Raw genomic sequence first — 24,535 nt, forward strand, 5'->3', positions numbered from 1 at the left:
CCACACAAGAGTATATTACTTTTCAGGGATGACACTTGTTCTAGGCTTTGCATAAGTTTTGAAAAGAATGTTTCTAAATCACCACTGGGAGAACGGTATACACATAGTACAATTAGTTTTTTGGGCATATCTACAGCTGGTATCTCTACTGCTGACACTTCAAAATGCTTGTCTACACTTAGTAGAATAATATCATTCCTGACTTTAAATGAAATACCACTCTTAACAAAAATACATGATCCTCCACCTTTCATTGAGTTTCTGCAATAAGAACAAGCTAGTACATATGAGGGCAAATTTATGTATTGAATTTCATTGACTTTGCACCAGTGCTCTGTGATGCAGATAACTGGACTGTCTAAGGATTGTAACTCAACTTCTAGCTGTTGCACTTTGCTTTTTATACTCTGAATGTTTTGGTGAAGCACTGTTAGAGATTTAATGTTACTTATCTTGGAGGTTTCTTTTTCATCATGCTTGTGACTAAAAAATCTTGCAGATGGGAGGGAGGCACTCTCTTCCATCTGCTTGTTGCTCCATGTGAGGTTGTGTACTTTTCTGCCACTGCTGATGTTGGAACTGCTGCTGCTCCTGTTGTCTGTACTGCTTCTGTTGATTGTGCTGCTGCTGACGGTGCTGTGTCTGCTGTTTCTGGTACTGCTGCTTTTAGTGACACTGGTGGCAGTTGTGCTGGTGTTTCTGCCTCTATTTTTGTTGATGTTACTCTTACTTCTACTAGTGTTGAGTTTTCATCGTTTTTGCTATTGGGATAGCCTGGGATGGCGGCTAATTCTGCTGTAACCTCCTTTGAATGTGTGTTTTGGTCATCATTGCTTTCTGCATGAAAGTCCAGTGGCATAACAGTTTCAGTTAAAAAGTCGTCTTGCATGTTGAGTTTGTCTAAAGTTTCACTGATTTTTTCACTGAGCAGTCTTTTGCCTCTTCTGTTTAGGTGCATTCCATGATTTGTGTAGCTGCATCTCTGAAGAAAATTCACACTGAGAAAATAGGCATTTGAGTAGGCTTTACAGATTTTCTGGAATTGCCTGTTTGCTTTTTTAATTTCTAAATTTACGCAAGAATTAGGTATGAGATCATGCCTATGAGGTATTCCTGTTACTATCACTGTGTCCTTTTCGGTAGCATGAAGAGTTTTCTTTAGGTTGCGGACTGCAGTTGCCAGTTCATTCCTATACACATCGTTTGCGCCCGCAATCAGTACAATGCGCCGATTTTTGTTTTGTAATCTGTCTTGCTCAATGTTTTTAGCTACTTCCTGTATAGGAGCCCCTGGTTTAACATATCCACACGCTATCACATTGTGTTCAGCACGCAATATTTCTGCAAGATTTCGTCCATGGTTATCAGAGTAAACTGTTACTTTTGTACGTTTATAACACTTTTTCGTCTTCGTTCTTCCGATAATGCATTTATCAATTTTGAATTTGTTCACTTCACACGTTTCTTCCGCTAGGCCTACTGTGTTTACATCAGTCTGTACAGTTGTGTAACAGTCTTGTGTTTCATTGCACTCAGAAATTGTGTTTATGCACTTTTCTTGTGAATGTTTGTTTAGTTCACACGTTTCGCGGCCTATCGTGTTTGTGCCTGGATACAAGGCATCAAAACGATTCTGCAATGGTACTTTGTACACTGTTTCACCAGATTTGGAGCGGAACTTTTTAGGTATTTCAAAGTCACGGCTAGTTTCTGTTAGTATGCCGTTACAATGAGAACTGCTTGAGATATACTTAAGCATGTTGAGAAGCACTGATGCGTATTTTTTGCTAAGTTCAAGATCACGCTGCAATGCACTCGCTACACAATCTTCAACACCAGAATATACCATTTCTGTTGCGGCTCGGCGTCCGTTACAAGTCACTACGCCGCAATTACAGTCCGAGTTTTCCAAATTTACTTCTGCAATACATTTCGTATGACACCAAATTTGTCTCACAGAACAAAGTCTGACACCTTTATGAACAATTTCGCTACTGTTTTTATTTAAATCATTTCATGTATAGCACGTGTGCATGGTTAGTACATCTACTTAGCATGTATTTGGAATGTGTAACATTGTTCCTAAAATGAATGTTTTTTTAATAAGAACAAATAAAAAAACTGGTGCGGTGGACAGAGTATTGGGATTAGTATGCAGGGAGTTGAGGGTTTGATCTTGGGCTAGGCTGCAATTTTTTTTTTTCTTTTTTTTTCCCTGACATTTCATACTGTAATATACACTGTTTCTTATATTACACGTATCCTAAATTTACAACATTTTGTAACACTGAACATAACAAATATGTGGTTAGAAAAATAAGAAATATACAGTTCAAATAACTGATCTGTCATAGGACAGAATAACTACAAAAACAATATCAGTTCCGATATGCTAAAGATGATAGTACAGTACAATAACACAACATCTACTTGTCATTTATACCACATGTAATATGAACACTCAGATGTTGCACATTAGCAATCTGTGTGAAATGCTCATAGCTAGTCTGATTGAGATGAGAAGGTTAATGATCAGTTTCTTCCCTTAACCTGTCTCTCACACAGACAATTTCCTATTAAAGACCATATGACTGTCAGAACAGAATATGAGGGTGAGTCAAATGAAAACCTTAAATATTTTTTAAAATATTATTTATTGTGCAGAAGTGGTACAAAGCTGTATCTCTTTTCAACATAATCTACCCCACACTCAATGCGAGTCCTCCAGCACTTACAAAGTGCGTAAATTCCTTTACAAAAAAATTCTTTTGGTAGTCCACACAACCACTCATGCACCGCGTGGTGTACCTCTTCATCAGAACAGAACTTCTTTCCTCCCATTGCGTCTTTGAGTGGTCCAAACACATGGAAATCACTTGGGGCAAGGTCTGGTGAGTATGGTGGATGAGGAAGACACTCAAAATGCAGGTCTGTGATTGCTGCAACTGTTGTATGGGCAGTGTGGGGCCTTGCATTGTCATGTTACAAAAGGACACCTGCTGGCAGCAATCCACGTCGCTTTGATTTGATTGCAGGCCACAGATGATTTTTTAGGAGATCTGTGTATGATGCACTGATGACAGTGGTCCCTCTAGGCATGTAATGCTCCAAAATGACTCCTTTTTCATCCCAACAAAGAGTCAGCATAACCTTCCCTGCTGATGGTTCTGTTTGAAACTTCTTTGGTTTTGGCGATGAGGAATAGCGCCATTCCTTGCTCGCTCTCTTCATTTCCGGTTGGTGGAAGTAAACCCAGGTTTCATGCCCAGTAACGATTCTTGCTAGGAAGCCATCGCCTTCTCATTCAAAGTGCTGAAGAAGTTCTTCACAAGTATGAACACATCATTCTCTCATTTCAGGAGACAGCTGCTGTGGCACCCATCTTGCAAACACTTTGTGAAACTGGAACACATCATGCACAGTGTGGTGTGCTGACCCACGACTAATCTGTAAACATGCTGCAATGTCATTCTGTGTCACTCGGCAGTTTTCCTTCACTATGGCTTCACCTGCTGCAATGTTCTGTGGACTCACAACACAGTTGAGCCTGACCTGGACGAGGAGCATCTTCCACTGAAGTCACACCATTTGCGAACTTCCTACTCCATTCATAGACTTGCTGCTGTGGCAAACATGCATCACTGCACTGAACCTTCATTCGTTGATGAATTTCAATAAGTTTCACACCTTCACTATGCAAAAGCCTAATAACAGAATGCTGTTCTGTCCTGGTGCAAGTCGCAAGTGGGGCGGCCATCTTTATACTGATACTGCGACCTTATGTGTGCATCTGCACTATGCTGCCACTGACAGGCCATTCTGCACACTGTTTGTAGCACGCTTACCAACTTACAGGATAACAGTGTGAAATTTTGATTTGGTATTACAAATTTAAGGTTTTCTTTTGACTAACTCTCGTACATTGCTCTCAGAACAACAGATGGTCAAAGTGACCACCCTGCATGTTCAAACATTGTGTATCCTGTCAGATGACACAGCTCTGGACCCTTCACAGCAATGCTGCAGCATGAACACATGCTACCAGTCCTTCCACATTCGCCGACAGGGTAGAATACACATGTTCCTTCAGGTGTCCCCACAGGAAGAAATCCAGGGGATTTAGATAAGGTGAATGTGGTGGCCTTACAACTGGACCTCCACATCTGAGCCATTTCCATGGAAATGTTCTGTCCAAATACTGTCGCACATCAATTCCAGAGTGTGAGGGTGCACCATCACGTAGGAACCATATCCTCTGGCGAACATGTAGTGGGATATCTTCCAGCTCATCAGGCAGATAGTGTGAGAGGAATGCAGTCAACATGTAAGGGGCCAAACACCTGTCGCCCAATATTCTGGCCAAACATTGATACCAAAGCAAACTTGATATCCACTGTGATGGGTGATGTGCTGGTTAACCTCACACCAATGGTGCACATTGTGCATATTGAAGACACCCTCACAAGTGAATGCTGCTTTAACTGACCATATTATGGCTTTCATGAAGTCATTGTTGGTTTCCTGTTGTTAGAACCATTCACAGAATTGCATCTGCTGATGGCGATCTGCAGGATGCAGGTGTTGCATGAAAGTATAATTGTAGGGGTGCAGCCAATGGTCATGCAGCACATTAAAGGCCGTGTGTTGTGAGACATCCAGCTGCTTTGCTACACTATGTGTACTTTGCTGAGGTTTTTGGTGTATCACCTCCAGAATAGCTTCTTCAGTAGCTGGAGTATGGCGAGTGCGTGGATGACCTCTGTCATGCGATGGTGGAAGGAGAGAACCTGACTCCCAAAGGCACAGCTCCAGATGACAAAACACATTTTTATCTGGATGTCTTCAACAAGGACATATAGCAGTGTATTCATGAGCGGTTATCAGATGCACCCAAGACCAGAAGCATATCCATATAATCATCATTTGTGTATGCCATATGTCTTCCACACTGGTTTAGAGGTTTACTATGAATAAATTCAATATATACACTCCTGGAAATGGAAAAAAGAACACATTGACACCGGTGTGTCAGACCCACCATACTTGCTCCGGACACTGCGAGAGGGCTGTACAAGCAATGATCACACGCACGGCACAGCGGACACACCAGGAACCGCGGTGTTGGCCGTCGAATGGCGCTAGCTGCGCAGCATTTGTGCACCGCCGCCGTCAGTGTCAGCCAGTTTGCCATGGCATACGGAGCTCCATCGCAGTCTTTGACACTGGTAGCATGCCGCGACAGCGTGGACGTGAACCGTATATGCAGTTGACGGACTTTGAGCGAGGGCGTATAGTGGGCATGCGGGAGGCCGGGTGGACGTACCGCCGAATTGCTCAACACGTGGGGCGCGAGGTCTCCACATTACATCGATGTTGTCGCCAGTGGTCGGCGGAAGGTGCACATGCCCGTCGACCTGGGACCTGACCGCAGCGACGCACGGATGCACGCCAAGACCGTAGGACCCTACACAGTGCCGTAGGGGACCGCACCGCCACTTCCCAGCAAATTAGGGACACTGTTGCTCCTGGGGTATCGGCGAGGACCATTCGCAACCGTCTCCATGAAGCTGGGCTATGGTCCCGCACACCGTTAGGCCGTCTTCCACTCACTCCCCAACATCGTGCAGCCCGCCTCCAGTGGTGTCGCGACAGGCGTGAATGGAGGGACGAATGGAGACGTGTCGTCTTCAGCGATGAGAGTCGCTTCTGCCTTGGTGCCAATGATGGTCATATGCGTGTTTGGCGCCGTGCAGGTTAGCGCCACAATCAGGACTGCATACGACCGAGGCACACAGGGCCAACACCCGGCATCATGGTGTGGGGAGCGATCTCCTACGCTGGCCGTACACCACTGGTGATCGTCGAGGGGACACTGAATAGTGCACGGTACATCCAAACCGTCATCGAACCCATCGTTCTACCATTCCTAGACCGGCAAGGGAACTTGCTGCTCCAACAGGACAATGCACGTCCGCATGTATCCCGTGCCACCCAACGTGCTCTAGAAGGTGTAAGTCAACTACCCTGGCCAGCAAGATCTCCGGATCTGTCCCCCATTGAGCATGTTTGGGACTGGATGAAGCGTCGTCTCACGCGGTCTGCACGTCCAGCACGAACGCTGGTCCAACTGAGGTGCCAGGTGGAAATGGCATGGCAAGCCGTTCCACAGGACTACATCCAGCATCTCTACGATCGTCTCCATGGGAGAATAGCAGCCTGCATTGCTTTGAAAGGTGGATATACACTGTATTAGTGCCGACATTGTGCATGCTATGTTGCCTGTGTCTATGTGCCTGTGGTTCTGTCAGTGTGATCATGTGATGTATCTGACCCCAGGAATGTGTCAATAAAGTTTCCCCTTCCTGGGACAATGAATTCACGGTGTTCTTATTTCAATTTCCAGGAGTGTATATGCATGAACATTAGAGTCCATCAAGGGGGCGGTGTTACACATGCAGGTAGTCCCTGTCTGGTGGACAGTGCATACAGTATAAACACGCTGTTAGTCCTGCGTGCTGTTCCATCTAATGTGTGTTACCCTCTGACAGATATTGTTCTGCATGATTCATTCCAACACCACTAATTGTGAAATGTTTGGTTTCAAATTACACTGTTTCCCTAATGGTAATAGACATGGTGTTTCCATAATCCCATCAATAGAATAGAATAACAATAAGAACAACAACAACAACAACAACAATAATAATAATAATAATAATAATGTATTGAGATACATACTAAACAGAATGTGGTTACCAGACTCAGTGTTGAAAGGCATAATTAATGGGACCATGGTGATAACACTTACAAATAGTAACCATGTTTGGACATTATTTGCAAAGCACATTTCCAGTCCTACTGATATCATAAGCCCCTAACAAAATGTAATGGACCTGAATGTGGCAAGAATAACAGTTGGTACTAATCTGTGGTACCACTGCAGGAGGGTATGAAGAAATGTCATCCCTAATCTTCTCCTTCTAGAGCTACCTTGAATATATGGATTTAAAGGAGTAAATTTGACATGATGCCAGGATAAATCCATTGCAAATGTGGCACAGTTACATGAACTACTTCTCTCTGCATCTCCAACAGTGTGTAAGAAACCAACGAAGGCATTTTAGAGACACTATCTTCGTATGATGAAAATATAATGGATCCAACAATAAGTTTCACTCACATCGCATTAAATACATGCTCTGAGATTGAATAATGGATTGCTTTTCTAATTGGCAGTGTTTACAAACTTTCTTGTCTCACTGCTGCATGACATGATCTGATAATAGCAGTCAACAGCAGATGTACATAATTTTATTTATTTAGTGAAATCATATTTAAAAACTAACCAGTGAAACAGAACTGGATGGGCATGGCCAAGTGGAAAAAGGAAAGAGAAGCCAAGTCTCAACATTTTAGAAATAATGCTTTCACCATAATGAGTTATCTGAATGGTAAAAATGCCATAATGGAATAAGTAATCTTGTATTCATCATCAGTCACCTCGAATCATCACAGCAAATAACTACTCTGTAATACGTTCTTTCAGATTACAGAGTGGGGGGGTACTGCAATAATGGGGAAACCATTTATACAGGGTGTTACAAAAGGTATGGCCAAACTTTCAGGAAACATTCCTCACACACAAAGAAAGAAAATATGTTATGTGGACATGTGTCCAGAAATGCTTACTTTCCATGTTAGAGCTCATTTTATTACTTCTCTTCAAATCACATTAAGTATGGAATGGAAACACACAGCAACAGAATGTACCAGGGAGACTTCAAACACTTTGTTACAGGAAATGTTCAAAATGTCCTCCGTTAACAAGGATACATGCATCCACCCTCCGTCGCATGGAATCCCTGATGCGCCGATGCAGCCCTGGAGAATGGCGTATTGTATCACAGCCATCCACAATATGAGCATGAAGAGTCTCTACATTTGGTACTGGGGCTGCATAGGCAAGAGCTTTCAAATGCCCCCATAAATGAAATTCAAGAGGGTTGAGGTCAGGAGAGTGTGGCCATGGAATTGGTCTGCCTCTACCAATCCATCGGCTACCGAATCTGTTGTTGAGAAGCATACGAACACTTCGACTGAAATGTGCAGGAGCTCCATCGTGCATGAACCACATGTTATGTCGTACTTGTAAAGTCACATGTTCTAGCAGCACAGGTAGAGTATCCCATATGAAATCGTGATAACGTGCCCCATTGAGTGTAGGTGGAAGAACATGGGGCCCAATCAAGACATCACCAGCAATGCGTGCCCAAACGTTCATAGAAAATCTGTGTTGATGACATGATTGCACAATTGAGTGCGGATTCTCATCAGCCCACACATGTTGATTGTGAAAATTTACAATTTGATAACGTTGGAATGAAGCCTCATCCGTAAGGAGAACATTTGCACTGAAATGAGGATTAACACATTGTTGGATGAACCATTCACAGGAGTGTACCCGTGGAGGTCAATCAGCTGCTGACAGTGCCTGCACATGCTGTACATGGTACAGAAACAACTTGTTCTCCCGTAGCACTCTCCATACAGTGACGTGGTCAACGTTACCTTGTACAGCAGCAACTTCTCTGACACTGACATTAGGGTTATCATCAACTGCACGAAGAATTGCCTCATCCATTGCAGGTGTCCTCATCGTTCTAGGTCTTCCCCAGTTGCGAGTCATAGGCTGGAATGTTCCATGCTCCCTAAGATGCTGATCAATTGCTTCGAACGTCTTCCTGTCAGGACACCTTCGTTCTGGAAATCTGTCTCGATACAAACGTACCGCGCCACGGCTATCGCCCCGTGCTAATCCATACATCAAATGGGCATCTGCCAACTCCGCATTTGTAAACACTGCACTGACTGCAAAACCACGTTCGTGATGAACACTTACCTGTTGATGCTACTTACTGATGTGCTTGATGCTAGTACTGTAGAGCAATGAGTCGCATGTCAACACAATCACCGAAGTCAACATTACCTTTCTTCAATTGGGCCAACTGGCAGTGAATCAAGGAAGTACAGTACATACTGACGAAACTAAAATGAGCTCTAACATGGAAAATAATAGTTTCATATATATATATATATATATATATATATATATATATATATATATATATATATATATATATATATAAAAAAGTAAAATTTACTGAACACACAATTGTCATTCATAGTTTAGTACAGAATACATTATGCACAACACTCATAAGTGTCCAAAAATTCTCACATAAAGGAACAATGAAATTCAGGATGATTGTCTTTGAAGCCAAAAGATTACGGAAAACACAAATATAGTTTATAAATCACAGTTATGAATAAATTTTGTGTGACATTTGCAAATGTTGAAAAATACATGGTATTTCATTGTATAGCCTTGACACAGTTAATGAAAGATTTTGCAACATGAACATTACCATGACTTATTATGCTCTAGCATTTCAAATTAGACTAAATAACACACACAGTCAGACTCAACTCATATACCTCAATAAATGTGTGAAATGCATGGGGTTTTTACTTAGATGAATTAGTGACACTTGCTACACTAGTGGGCCAGAGATAAAAAATGCAATTTATTTAAGTCAAAATACCAAATATTGTGGTGCACCAGCAAAACCTGTCTCTACTGATTGGGAGGGGGAAGGAGGGTGGGTGCTGACAATACAGATGTGTAGTAATAATGCAGTCTATGGATTTCTAAGTGCAAAAAAGAACTAATAACTTAGCTCTTTTGCTTTCCACATGCTGGTGTCATCTCTGTCAGTTATATGTCTGGACACCTAAAACCTCCACACATAGTGTTCGAACCAGAGTGTTCCTATTCCTGGTACATGTAAGTCACTTTTATCTCTCTGTAATTGCAAAATATGAATTTTTGCTGGATTAGGGATTAAACTGTTATCTGTGAACCATTTGTATGTCTGTTCTGCTAATTATTGCTTTAGTTGTGCCTGGTTTGGACCCGATATTTTATTAATTTTTGATCAGCAACCATTACAGTTTGAACACTCCAATGTCCCAGTTAATCTCTTTTATAGATGAAGAAGAGAAGTAAACACAGTTCCAAACACTGTGGAGCACTATATTTAATCTGTCCTTGATCTCAATTTAATCTCTTTCTGTTGATATCATCTGTTATGCAACCCTTTCTTTATTGTTGTTAAGATAACTCCATGCATGCAATAGAATGCCTTTAAAACCATATGACTTTAGTTTCTCTAAAATAATTTTATGATCTACACAATCAATGGCGTTTTTTAATTTCACCAGAACTGAGTTCATATTGCATTCCCTGAAGAGAAACTTTTACACAATGTGGACTTAGCTGCTGTTAAAAGGCCATAGTTAGAATTATGATCAAATTAGTATTCTGATGGATATTACCCTGTGAAAAATGTTCAATAATTCAGAGAGGAGGTGTTACTACCAGTTTTTCAGGAGATACAATGTGACTCATTGACTGGTTACAAAGCTAACAGAAAGGGGTTCTACCAGACCATTTCAAGATTTTAATTCATTGTTACAATGATTACAATTGTGCAGGCTGTTGTACCACTCTATTGTATAAAATACAAAACACTTGAATATATGTATAAACTATAAAAATGACATTTTGGCTGTATCACAGTGCCCTTCTGAGGCTGCAGTAAAAAACCTTAATACTGCAGGAGTATATGAGCTACACCGTGAATGCGGAGCTGCTTTCATAGTGGAGACAGGGATGCGAGTTAGCATACGTATGGCAGAATATGAATTCTACATGTTATTAGAACAGCACAGTTAATCAGCAATAGCAGAACACCACCATGTTTGTGGAGACTCTGTAACATTACAGGGAGCTCCTGTTGTGGCAAAAGTGTTGTGGATGTGCCAATGCAAAATACAAGAGGCTATTGAAATTTTTAAACAGTCTGACAATAGTTGCTGCAAGCTTCCAGTGTCCTGGCAGCTAGGCATCCCAGTCCGAAGGGCTGTGAGCGGTCGTGAGGGTCCTGACTCACTAGCCATGTATGCAACACTCTGAACAAACAGCTGTAGTAAAACTGTCAATGTATTTCTGCACACACCATGAAGAAAACATGCCCACTAGAAGTCATGTGCTGATTTCCAGACAAGCACCAATCATTAACAACTCAGATACTTGATGAATAGTCTTCTTCCTACCCTCTCCATTTTATCATGTTTAGTATGTTGTATTCCAGGGCCAATGAGATTCCAGAAATACATACATAAAGAAAAATTGCATCACCCTGGTTTCCAGAACTCCTGAAGATAAACACTGACTGTGGATATTGTATCACAGACACAGTCCCTTTAACTGTTCAGAGATGTCACAAAACCCGCCCAGAAATGTAAACAACAATGCATGAGCAGCGCCTATTAGACAGAGGGGGTCCGACAGCCAATCAGTTGCAGTCATTCCACCAGGATGGAGGTACATACTCGTGTTGTCTGTAGGTCAACCATGTCTAGACGGTCAATACTGCAGTTTGATCGTGTTCGCAGTGTTGCTCCGTGCCAGGAAGGGCTCTCATTAAGGAAGTGTCCAGACATCTCGGAGTGAACCAAAGCGATGTTGTTTGGTCACGGAGAAGATACAGAGAGTCAGGAACTGTCGATGACATGCCTCCCTCAGGCCACCCAAGGGCTACTATTGCAGTGGATGATCTACCTACGGATTATGGCTCAGAGGAACCCTGAGGAACCCTGACAGCAGCGCCACCATATTGAACAATGCTTTTCATGCAGCCACAGGACATCATGTTATGACTTAAACTGTGTACAATAGGCTGCATGATGTGCAACTTCTCTCCCAACGTCCATGGTGAGGTCTATCTTTGCAAACCACGACACCGTGCAGTGCAGTGCAAATGGGCCCAACAACATGACAAATGGACCGCTCAGGATTGACATCATGTTCTCTTCAGCGATGAGTGTTGCATGTGCCTTCAACCAGACAATTGTCGGAGATGTGTTTGGAAGCAACCTGGTCAGGCTCAACGCCTTTGACACAATGTCCAGTGAGTGCAGCAAGGTGGAGGTTTCCTGCTGCTTTGGGGTGGCATTAAGTGGGGCTGACGTATGCTGTTGGTGGTCATGGAAGGCACCATAACAGCTGTATGACATGTGAATACCACCCTCCGACCGATAGTGCAACCATATCTGCAGCATATTGGCAAGGCATTTGTCTTCATGGACAACAATTCATGCCCCCATCGTGCACATCTTGTGAATGACTTCCCTCAGGGTAATGACATCACTCGACTAGCATGGTCAGCATGTTCTCCAGACATGAACCCTATTGGACGTACCTGGGATAGATAGGAAAGGGCTGTTTATGGACCACCAACCACACTGAGGGACCTGGACCGAATCACCATTGAGGAGTGGGACAAACTGGACCAACAGTGCCTTGATGGACTTGTGGATAGTATGCCATGATGGATAAAGGCATGCATCAATGCAAGAGAAAGTGCTACTGGGTATTAGAGGTACCGGTATGTACAACAATCTGGACCACCACCTCTGAAGGTCTTGCTACATAGTGGTACAACATGCAATGTGTCGTTTTCATGAGCAATAAAAAGAGTGGAAATGATGTTAATGTTGATCACTTTTCCAATTTTCTGTACTGGTTCCACAGCTCTTGGAACTGAGATGATGCAAAACTTTTTTGTATGTGTGTACGATGTATCGATGCTGATTGGTTGCAATAAATTTGGTCACCTGTCCTCTAGTAAAACCAGTCTTGACCTGGGTAAGCCATAGTAACATGACCAGAATGTCATTATAGTTTATATATTTTAAATTAGTTTACGTTTTATGCAGTGAAGTGGTACAGCATCCAGAAGTATTTCAGTCATCTTGACACCTTGTGGAAGCCTACATAGTTATGTCATTTTAGCACTTTGCTTAAAACACCACCATAGCTGGAAGAGTGACCTAAAATTTTAGTGGTTTCTCTAACAAATGTTTTGGGCAAAGTAATGAGAACAAATACCTGAACCCTTCAATTTATGGCTTTCATCCTTTCTTTTCATTTGCTGTATATAATGCCTAATCTTAAAACATTTGTCATGCCAAAGCAGTAGACACATAACCAGTCGATGATGTACCTTGCACGAAGATGCATCTATAAATCATTGTGAACTGCCTACCAGTCTCAAGTAACTTCTCATAATCAGCCTTAATTTAGTTTAGGAAAGTGGTGGCACATACTGTGCTATCTACCCAACTGAATCTATCATCATTATGCAAATTATTAAATTAAAGAAGCTATTGTGAATACAGCAGTCACATCTGAGTACAGTGTTCCTGATAACTTGAAGGTAAAATATAGAGATGGAATTTGGAGTCATTTGGATTTGATTTGTTTTGGCAGCAACCATATTTGCACTCTCATGAGAAGATGTGGAGGCACATTTTAGAGTATGTATATATGTTTGTATCTATGAATATATTAAACCGGGGATGTAGAAATGACAGAGATGCTTCATCCCACCATAGCCCTCAGTGGTCCACAATCCCACAACAGGCCACAGCAATCCACCCACCCCACCATCGCCCAACATCGAACCCAGGGTTATTGTGTTGTTTCACCCCCAGTGTACCTCCTGGGAATGTCTCATGTGTATCTGAGGCAGAATAAGGGGAAACAGCCTGCATTTGCCGAGGTAGACGAAAACCAACCTTAAAAACCATCCACAGGCTGGCCAGCACACTGGACTTCAACACCAGTCCACCGGGCAGATTTGTGCCAGGGACCACCTCGGGAAGCAGTGCATTAGACTGCGTGGCTAGCTGGGTGGGCTACATTTTAGAGTTATCATAGGTGTTAATAGTTGGAAGTATATAATCTTGACACATCAGCTTCTGATATTTGACAAAGAAACTTCAGTTCATATTATGTTTTACTACATGTCATACTACTACCAGATATAAGCTGAGTTATTAAAGAATGGAGGCCCACAACTGGAATTAGAAATACAGACATTAATAGAAAAATTGGAAGACAGAAACCATTCCTGCAGAATGGAAAACTGCAATTGTGTGCCCCACATTTAAGAAGAATGATCCACTTGTTCATGATAGCTACAGAGAAATTGCCTTACTGAATGTCACCTACAAAACAAAGGTCGGCATCACATTCATGCCGACCGTTGTTAGTTGAGCAGCGATCATGTACCAAATAGTTTTATCTTGTGACTTCGGTTTTACATATCTGATGGAAAAGAATGACCATGAGAGCAGTTGTTTTTTATTTTTTGTGACAATGATTTTACATCAGCTGGTCTGCTTCTTGCATCGTTATATCCAAATGGTATATAAACGTTAAGCTACATTCAGGTATGTGGTACTGTACTAATAGTAATGTATATAGTGTAACTCATGTAAGCCCTCCCTCAAACCTGTCATGTTATATCTTCACAGATCCAATAATGGCACCTTTAGTGTGTTATCCAGTAAATGGTATGTAAGCCATCTTGGCTTTTGAATTATTTCTACAACAGAGTGGTCACCCCACTATGCACTGTGTGTTCACTGCATTATCAAATTGCTGATTCAGAAATACAACTTCTGGCTAATTACTTTCACCTTACAGGCTTGCAAGCTAATTAGTTATACTGCATCATGTGCATAATGTACACTTTTTCATCTAATCATAAATTCTGAAGCAAATGGTGTTTTATCACATGTTGTGTTGAGTGTAATATGGATTGGGTGGTATACTTAAACCTATCTTGGGCAGTCTCAAACAGTTCATAAAGTGCCCCTCATTAGGTCCTATTAAAATGTTTAGGTACTTAATGTATAGGAGGAAAATGAGGGGTCCAAGACTGGGTTCTTGAGGGACTCTCTTTTATGTACATTTTCTGAGTTTGAGAGTTAATAGTGATATCATCTGTATCATGTTTTTATTCTACTTCTTGTTTCTAATTTAAGTATGAGCTGAATCATTTTAGTACATGCCACTGTCTCTGGTCACTGTGGCTACTGAGTGCATTCTTTCCATATGGTACCAATCTACCCTTTTCTTAATATTGGTGTTATTCGACCCTGGGCTTTCCATTGCCTTTAATGTCATGTCTTAAAGCTTCTCTGACAGAATTTTGTAGCCTGAAGTTTCAAACTCATTACTTAAGTCTAACAAATTCTAATTTTATTTTGTGTCTTATTCAGTTTTACTAGAGTATTTGCTAGAAAGTCATAGCTGGCACAAGTCATAGATATATTTCTACTGAAGTTGTGCTGCTCTTCAATGAAGACTGTGCTTTTTTTGAAAAATTTTGTTAACCTGTCAGGCTTTTTTTTTCTTTTTTTTTTTCTTTTGAATTTAGCAAAGTGTATTTAATAAACAGATTGGTTATACTTCTGTAAGTTTACCTTGTCTCCTATGTTATGAACATGAATTACTTTCTGAATTTTAAGACAACAGGAAAATGTGTCTGTTAAAGAAGCTGTTCGTCCAGTACTTTATACTGCAATGAAAAAGAGAAGGATCCACTCTTGTCAGTTCCCTTATCTGTTTGTTTGTTTCCATATGTCTCTCAGAAATCCCCAACTTCCCTCTAGTATTTGTTGATGAACTTTATTTTTTTAATGGTTTTCCATTGAACTCTATTTATCACAATTACAAGTCAGTATTAGTAACACACACATAGATTGTGAACCTGCCCTTTCAAACATCTCATAAGTTTTTAAAACTTTGTTTACTTTACCAAAATCATACTAGAGTGCCTTTACTGAATTGTATCTTTTCATTCCTATCCAAACAGTCACTGAATTCGGTTGACGTAAATATAAAAACTTATTGGCCCTAGTTATCTTTCTCAGTGAACTGAAGAAATGTAAACGTCTCAGGTCTCTAGCAGAGTGAGTTTGTTGTAATGACACAACATTTCCATGAGTTTTACTCTGATCATCTTTCAGCAAAGTGTCACAGTGGTATCCTGGTTATTTTTACCGCTGAATAATAAAATAAAATCGCCATGCCACTGTAGAGCCCAGCATACAAGGCAACAAACTCATGAAGGTTATGGCAGCTTTGACAAAAATTACATTGCATTTCTGTAGATCTCTGACTTGCCGCCAGAAAGGTAAAAGAGTACAACCTTAGACGTCAGCACCTCCTCACTTGTATGTGCTTCTGAAAGAACATAAGGAAGGAATACCCCTATATCCAATAGGAAACACTATCAGCTCATCAATGTACGGACTGCCAAACACCTGGAAAATCTAATAAAGCCCTTACTAGGGTACTGTGCCCTCCAAATGAAGAATTTGTATGAGTTTGTGAAATTACTGGGAGATATTCAACTAAGAAAAGATAAGCTGCTGGTGACTTCTGATGTAACATCGCTATTGACCCATGTGCACATGAAGCATATGTTGGCATTGACGGCACAATGTTTTGAGCCACAAACTGTGAGACTTTACAGTCACTCTCACTACACTATGAATTCCTTTCAGTGCAGCAGGCATTTTTATGAGCTTGAGGACTGTGTGGCTATAGAGTCTCCCCTGGGATCAGGAACAGTCAATCAATATATCATAAATTTTGAGGAAATGGCTGTAGAGACGCCACACTTGAAATCCAAACACTTCTAAAGATATTTGGATGACACCACCATTTGGTGACCTTATTGTAGGGAGGCCCTCTATGAATTTCTTGGACACAGAAATTACCTTCAACAAGAGCCCATAGAGCTCACTGTAAAGACAGAGAAACATGTCTCCCCTTCCTGGGTGTTTGGGTATGGAAGAAGCAAGAGGGCACACTGGGACACATTGTAAATAAAGTATGCATCTCACTGTCTCCACCCAGCTCAAACCAACAATGTTCTGGGGACTCTCATTCACAGGGCACATGCCATAAGCAGCCATGAGAAACTGTCTACTGAAGTCAAACACCTGAGGGAAATCTTCCAGAGGAGTGGTCATAGTGACACACAAATTAAAAGCTATGCATACAACATGCAACTATGAAATAACACAGGAAAGATGACAACCTATTGGTATTTCTTCCACATGTAGGACAACCAGCAGCATAGATCGTGATGATACTTATGCCATATGGTGCTAAAAAAATCTTCCAACTTCCATAGAAGATTAGAAATATAGTTGACTTGCGCAACGATCAAGTGTGACTACACATGCTTAGCCTCTGCGGTACTCAGTGTGGATCAGGTGGTATACTTAAACCTATCTTGAGCAGTCTCAAACAGTTCATTAAGTGCCCCTCATTAGGTCCTATTAAAATGTTTAGGTATTTAAGTTACATAAGTTAGACACAATGCTGCATCCAGCAGTGCTACTCAAGGTGGAACAAATGCTTGGGCTATTTGGACAGTAAGTTCTGATCAATTGTGCAATGTAAAACATTGTGAAAATCCAATGAAGCTTTGCACAGATGTGTTGGACAGTGTCTCTAGGATGTCATAGATCGGATAATGTCACTATTTTCAGTTCTGAGCACACAATGAGCCCATAAGGATAGTATCTCCTGCAAATTACAACGGCCTGATGAGAAATTTTGCCTGAAGCTATGCAGCCCACATAACACAGCTATCATGCGTATCCTTCTTCAAGACAATTCTTGGTCTCATTCTGCAGGGACAATGAAGATGCTCCTGCAGTATTTTCAGTGGGAGGTGTTTGATTACTCAAAATACAGCCCATATATGGCTCACTCTGAGCTTCATCTCTGCTCACATGGTCTGCAGCTCATCTTGGTCTAGTAGCTAGCATTGCTGCCACTGGATCATGGGGCCCCGGGTTTGATTTCTGACCAGGTTGAGGATTTTCTTGGCCCGGGGATTGGTTGTTTGCATTGTCCTCATCATTTCATCATCATCATTCATGACAGTGGCTAGATTGGATTGTGTAAAAATTGGACTGCTCAAAAATTGGGACTTTGTACTGGTGCTGATGACCAAGCAGTTGAGCATCCCCCAAACCAAACATCATCATCATCATCATCATCATCATCATCATCATCATCACCACCACCACCATCTGCTCAAATGAACTGATATCTATGAAGACAGCATTTTGTTAAAGACAATGAACTGTAGACCATTGAAGAGAATTGGCAGAAAGCACTGGTGGCTGCCTTCTATGATGAGGGTATTAGAAAGTTGATACAATGGTATGACAAATGTCTAATTCAGATGATTGACTATGTAGATAAGTAGCTTGAAGTTGTAGCTAACTGTTGCAAATAAAACAATTTTCACAGTGGTTTCCATTTTGGGGCTGATTGGAACTTACTTTCCAAATACCCCTTGCACTTTCAGCTGAGGAGAAAGATAAGTTGGTGGTAGCTGAGCACATCTTGGAAGAAACCCATATGTTTTATTTAGAACAGATGAGAGTTCTGTACAGGGCCAGTGGATTCTGGGGCAACATAACAAAGGAAGCCATAAAATTAAGGACCAGTGGTGGCTTCAAAAACTGAGATGGTGAATACCAACTAAGTTTTTCTTTGGACCCACTAATGAACACAATAGGCTCTAAGTATTCCCAGCTGAGGCACATTCCTATGACACACAAGGTGGAAGCTGGCTGAACATTTCAGGGCTCAAGTGTGGTCAGTCCCCCCATCACCACCTTATCTTTAGCAAGGGAAGTGGGCAGCCCTACACATTTCAGAATCTATACAAGAATAAGCAAGATCCCATCTCTGATATTTCATCAGAAGAAGATGGGAGTGATGCTCATCAATTTGATGAACTCACTCAGCTGGAGCTGAGAGCTTTACACTGGCAGCAAATTTATATACTTGTTCTATGACCTCACTGGTGATTTTTATTTTTTCTTTCTGTAATGTCTATTATAAATTATTTTAGTTTTCTTGCAGTTCATTTTCAAGCCAGTTTTCAATTTTGTTGTTGAAATTTATTTGTGCTAGAGGTAATCAGTATGATTTCATCATTTCTGTCCCATTACCATTCATTGAATCTTCATCTTTCCAAAATCAAGGCCCTGAAAAATTCCTCTAGGACTGAAACCTCCTGGCAGATTAAAACTGTATGCCAAACTGAGACTAAAACCCAGTACTCTTACCTTTAGTTGACAACTGCAGTGCTGGCTGAGCTACCGTAGCATGACTCATGGCCCCTCCTCACAGCTTTATTTCAGCCAATATCTCGTTTCCTACCTTCCCAACTTGAGGTTGAGTAGGAAGGAGATGAGGTACTGGTGGAAGTAAAGTTATGAGAATGGATCATGAATTGTGCTTGAGTGGCTCAGGTGGTATGGTACTTGTCCATGAAAGGCAAAGGTCTTGGGTTCGAGTTTGTCTGGCATATAGTTTTAATCTGCCAGGAAGTTTTGTATCAGCCACACTCCACTGCACAGTGGAACATGCATTCCTCTAGGCTTGTTGAGCATAGGTTTTTGATATAGAATGTACTTGACTTTGCCTGACTCTTCCTTTAGTTCAGAATCTCTCACTACACACAAAGTTTCATGAGAGCTGTAGCATCTTATTCAAAATGGTTCAAATGGCTCTAAGCACTATGGGACTTAACATCTGAAGTCATCAGTCCCCTAGACTTAGACCTGCTTAAATGTAACTAACCTATGGACATCACACACATCCATGCCCGAGGCAGAATTCGAACCTGTGACAGTAGCAGTAGCAGCGCAGTTCCGGACTGAAGCACCTACAACTGCTTGGCCACAGTGGCTGGCAGCATCTCATATACATACATATTCTTCCAAATACTTAAATAAATTGAATCAAAGCATTGTTCCTCTAGGTCTGTGAGTGGACTTTTGTGGAAACTCAGTTTGTATCTATATCTACATCTGTTTACGTATTTACACAGTTTCCAAATCTCTGTCCTCTACTAGTCCCACTGGTATAACAAGGCTCTTTTATCTCAGTAGCATCACCACATTAACCCTCCTTCTTAATACAAAGAAGTAAATACAGGTCTCTACATAATAGTTCAATGCTGTTCATACCTGTCATGTAATTATTCATCTTATATGTTCACTTCATTGTAATTAAAAAAGTGGATTGTTCCTATCTCTGTAATCATGTCAGATGATAATCTCTGGTTTGAATACGATGTACACTTTTCATGAGAAGTGCATATCTTAACTTATACATAATGAATTTGTGTTCATATAGAGTCACTAGCACATATCTGAAACCTTGAAACTGGTCTGACTTGCTTTTTAGCTGCATTAAGTATTATCACATTAAGGTCATCTCAGTGTTCCTTAGACAAACAACATAATTACTAAACTAATATCTGGAAATTCCCTATTTGTAGGATAACAATGGTACAATAGAGAACGAAGAACTAAGGGGATTCTTGAAAGACCTGTTGGAGCTAGTCAAAAAGGTAAGACAATTTTCATTTGAATGTAACTGCATGAATTCTGTACAGAAATATATCATTACAATGGAACTGCAACAAAGTTTAATATGAATTTGTTATGAATTTCTATTTATCTGATATTTTTCCAAGTAGAGCAAATTTTTTAATGGTGTAGAACTGACCACCCTGTGGCAGAAATTGCTACTGAGCCAAACACATTTGGTTTCAATAGCCATTTCACAGCCCTTATAATCCTGTCTCTCCTTAAATGATTTATTAAATGTCAATGATACACTTAGGTGGCACGGGTCATGGGATAGTGATATGCACATATATAGGTGGCAATAGCATCATGTACACAAGTTATAAAAGGGCAGGGCATTGGTGGAGGTTGCCATTTGTACTCAGGTCATTCATGTGAAAAGGTTTCTGATGTGATTACTGCTGCACAATGGGAAGTAATAGATTTTGCATGTCGAGTGATAGTTGGAGCTAGATTCAGGGGACATTCAATTTTGGAAATCATTAGGTAATTCAATATTCTGAGATCCGCAATGTCAAGAGTATACTAAGAATACCAAATTTCAAGAATTACTCTAAGCATTGGCAACACAGTGGCTGATAGCCTTCACTTAAAGACCAAGAGCTGTGGCTTTTGCATAGTGTCATCACTGGTAACAGACAAGCACCACTGCATGAAATAACTACAGAAATAAATGTGGGACACACAATGAACATATCCATTACAACAGTGAAGCAAAATTTGTCATTAATGGGCTATGGCAGCAGGCAACCAATGTGATTGCCTTTGCCAACAGCATGACATCACCTCCACATGTCTCCTGGGCTCGTGATGATATTGGTTGGGCCTTAGACAGTTGAAAAACCATGGTCTGATCAGATCAGTCGCAATTTCAGTTAGTAAGAGCTGGTGATGGGTTTTAAGTGTGGCTCAGATCCCATGAAAAATGGACCCAAATTGTCAACAAGGAACTGAGCAAGCTGGTGGTGGCTCAATAATGGTGTAAGCTATGTTTACAAGGAACGAATTGGGTCCTTTGGTCCGATTGAACTGATCACTGACTGGAAATGCTGATTTGCAGCTGTTCATGGACTTCACGTTCCTGAACAATCATAGAATTTTTATGGATGACAGTGCGCTATATCACTGGGCTACAATTGTTCACAACTGGTTTGAAGCATGTCCCAGACAATTTGATGCAAATTAATTGGCCACCTAGATCAGCTGACATGAATCCCATTGAACATTTGTGGGACATAATTGAGAGGTCATTTTGTGCAAAAACTCGTGCATCGGCAACATTTTTACAATTATGGACAGCTATAGAGGCACCATGGCTAAATATTTCTACAGGGGCATCCCATGACATTTTGAGTACATGTGACATGAAGCTGTTGCACTACACCAGGAAAAAGCTGGTCCCACATGATATTAGGCAGTATCCCATGGCTTTTGTCACCTCATTGTGTTATGAAAAGGATAGATTGCTACTCACTAACTGGAGGAGACACTGAGTCACAGACAGGAACAATGAAAAGACTGCTACAAGTTTAATCTTTAGGCCTAAAGACCTCCTTTGAAAATAGAAAACACTCACACATTGACACAAGCACAACTCCCAAACACATGGCCGCTGTCTCTGACTGCTGCAGCCAGGCCACAGTGGACAGAGATTTCGGTTTCACTGATCCTTAACAGCTAGGAAGAACTCAATGGTGCTTGGTGTGTACACATGGATTTCATGGTAACAGCATGTTGGTGGCCTTGACAATCCACTTCAGCTCAGGAACACCTAACATGTAAATGTGTATACTGCCACCACAAGTCACATCCCTGACATACTCACCATGTAGAACAATCCTGGGGGCATGTATGATATTATAAACATGTAAGAATCTTCTCCTCTCCTTCTCCAAGCCTCCCCCTCTCCAAGTAAGCCATGGCTCAGACCCGGATCTTTGGCTTTCTCCATCTGGCACAAAGTATTAATGGATCACAATCTTTTGCACTAGTGTACACTAGATTAAAGATTGAAACTTTATTTCTGGAAACAAGACCTATGTTACACATAAGCCATTATTTACAATATGTTTTCTTCTGAAAGTCTTAATTGTGCAAAGTTACTAAGTGAAATTGACTAGATTTGAAAAGTAGATGATATGTGCCTCCCCACAAGTAAGTATCCAGGATAAGATCTAGTCCCCAACACAATTTTAATGTGTCTGAAGTTTGTAAATCTAAAAAAAATTACATTGTGTAATTGAAAATAAATGAAATGGAATCTTAGACTATACATCAAATTAAACACAGTGAGTGAAATTCTTTGGTTTACAAAAAGCAAAACTGGAATTAAAACATACATAAATCAATTAATTTTAGAAAATTTTAGTGATTTAAAGTTATTGGTTCATACAATTGCTTCTACTGCAAAGAAAAATTATTTTTAAGTTGAGGATGAATGATATCAGTCTCATTATTTTACCTGAGAGTAGAATTTCATTTAATTGTTTTTTAGTATTTCACTTTTCTTGTGCAGTGCATTCTTTTGGGGTTATTTCATAAGAGCATTGAGAAATGGTATCATACAAGCTCAGTTCCTCATTACAGTCTGATCTCTAACTTTTATGAAGCTCACTCTTCCTGGTACCAGGTTCTATAATACCATGTGTTACACGTAATTTCTCCTTTATCCTCATTTTATGACCATTTGTCATTCGTGAATATCGAAATGAAACACTGTAGGAATATATTTAACAAATAAATAAATTTCTCATTTCATGAGTACAGTGTCAGTTCTGTATACTGCATCCACCTGTTCCTTGAATAATATATTTTTATTCAGTGGATTATGATTATGTTGAAATGTGATTTTTTTTATTGGTATGTAGTCAAGTTGTCAATGGCTTTGGCACTACTCCTTTTAACTCCTGTTGATAATTTTAATGTGCACATTAATAAAAAAGAAAGAAAGAAAAAAGCAGCACATTACCAACTTGAGGTGTTTTCAGATATTAACTGTGACATAAAATCAACATCAAAGCCTGAAGAAAAAAATGTCTCTTCACCTATTTTTGCTTATCCTAAACAATATATTAATTGGTTACTTAATCAAACTTAATTACTAAAGGTCCAGTAGCTTGCATTTACCTATCTGCTACGCATTAAAGTGTAGAATGAGCTGTTCAACTAACTACTCATGTTATGCATTTTACACAAATACTTACCCTCTTCCAGCAGCTTCACTCACATGTAATTTAAACAAACACTTGTGGCACACATCTCCTCCTTAAAAATCTCTCTGAACACTTCATCCTCCCATCTCTATCAGTCAGTCTATTTCTCCAAACTCTCTTTGTCTCTTCATATTCTCCAACTTCCCCCACCATCTCTTTGACCATATCTCCCACTGCCCTCCTGCTTTTCATATACCCCTCCCCCTCTTTCTGTTCATTTCCTCTTCCATCTCTTTCCCTCTCATCTCCTCCATCCCCCTTTCTCTGTCCATATTCTTCTCAACACTCATTCTGTTCACCTGCTCTTCCCCCCCTCTCTGCCCAACTCCTCCTCACCCCCTTTTGCCTATCTCTTCCTCCCCTTCTCTCTGTCCATCTCCTCCTCCCCTGTCTCTCTGTCAATCTCCCCCTCTCCCCCTCTCACTCTCTGGCCATCTCCTCCTCCCTCATTCTCTCTGTGTTCACGTCCTCATGCCCCATCCTCCCAATCCAGCACTCATTCACTGTCCCTCCCCACCTCCCTCCTGCCCCCTTCTCTCTCTTTCTCATTTTGCTACCTTCTCTGCCTATCAAACCTCTCCTGCCACCTCTCTCCAGTCATACCCACCTCTATCCATTTCAATCTTTCCCTAGCCATGTCTGTCCACAGTTGTAGCTCTTGCAATAAAGGTTGATAAAGCAGGCCAATACTGCTGCCTGTCATGCAGGGGCTGGAGCACTGTTTCCCACCTGTGATATGTAGGTGGCCTTGCAAAGAAAGTCGGAGAAACATGCAAACAGTATTCCCACACAACATGCCTGTCATGCAGGCCAGCCTACACGGCAGGGGCTGAAAAAAAAACATGTTATTGCCTGTGTCTCCATTCATATGGAATCTAGGAGGTTCTAGTGCTGGCACTCATAAAGTTTTCTATTTGTGTGCCAAATTTGGTTGA

The 24,535-nt window shown here is 40.9% G+C and overlaps 1 protein-coding gene across 2 annotated transcripts in view; it reads left to right on the forward strand.

Annotated features, from left to right (window-relative positions):
* LOC124802669 (calbindin-32) overlaps positions 1-24,535 on the forward strand; it is a 717,374-nt gene that overhangs the window by 685,326 nt on the left and 7,513 nt on the right. For both annotated transcript variants that reach the window (XM_047263581.1, XM_047263582.1), the window contains one exon: positions 20,298-20,369. In XM_047263581.1, the coding sequence (XP_047119537.1) occupies positions 20,298-20,369 (72 nt within the window). The remainder of the gene's footprint in view (positions 1-20,297; positions 20,370-24,535) is intronic.

The sequence above is a fragment of the Schistocerca piceifrons genome, chromosome 6 (genome assembly GCF_021461385.2).
Source record: "Schistocerca piceifrons isolate TAMUIC-IGC-003096 chromosome 6, iqSchPice1.1, whole genome shotgun sequence".
NCBI lineage: Eukaryota > Metazoa > Arthropoda > Insecta > Orthoptera > Acrididae > Schistocerca > Schistocerca piceifrons.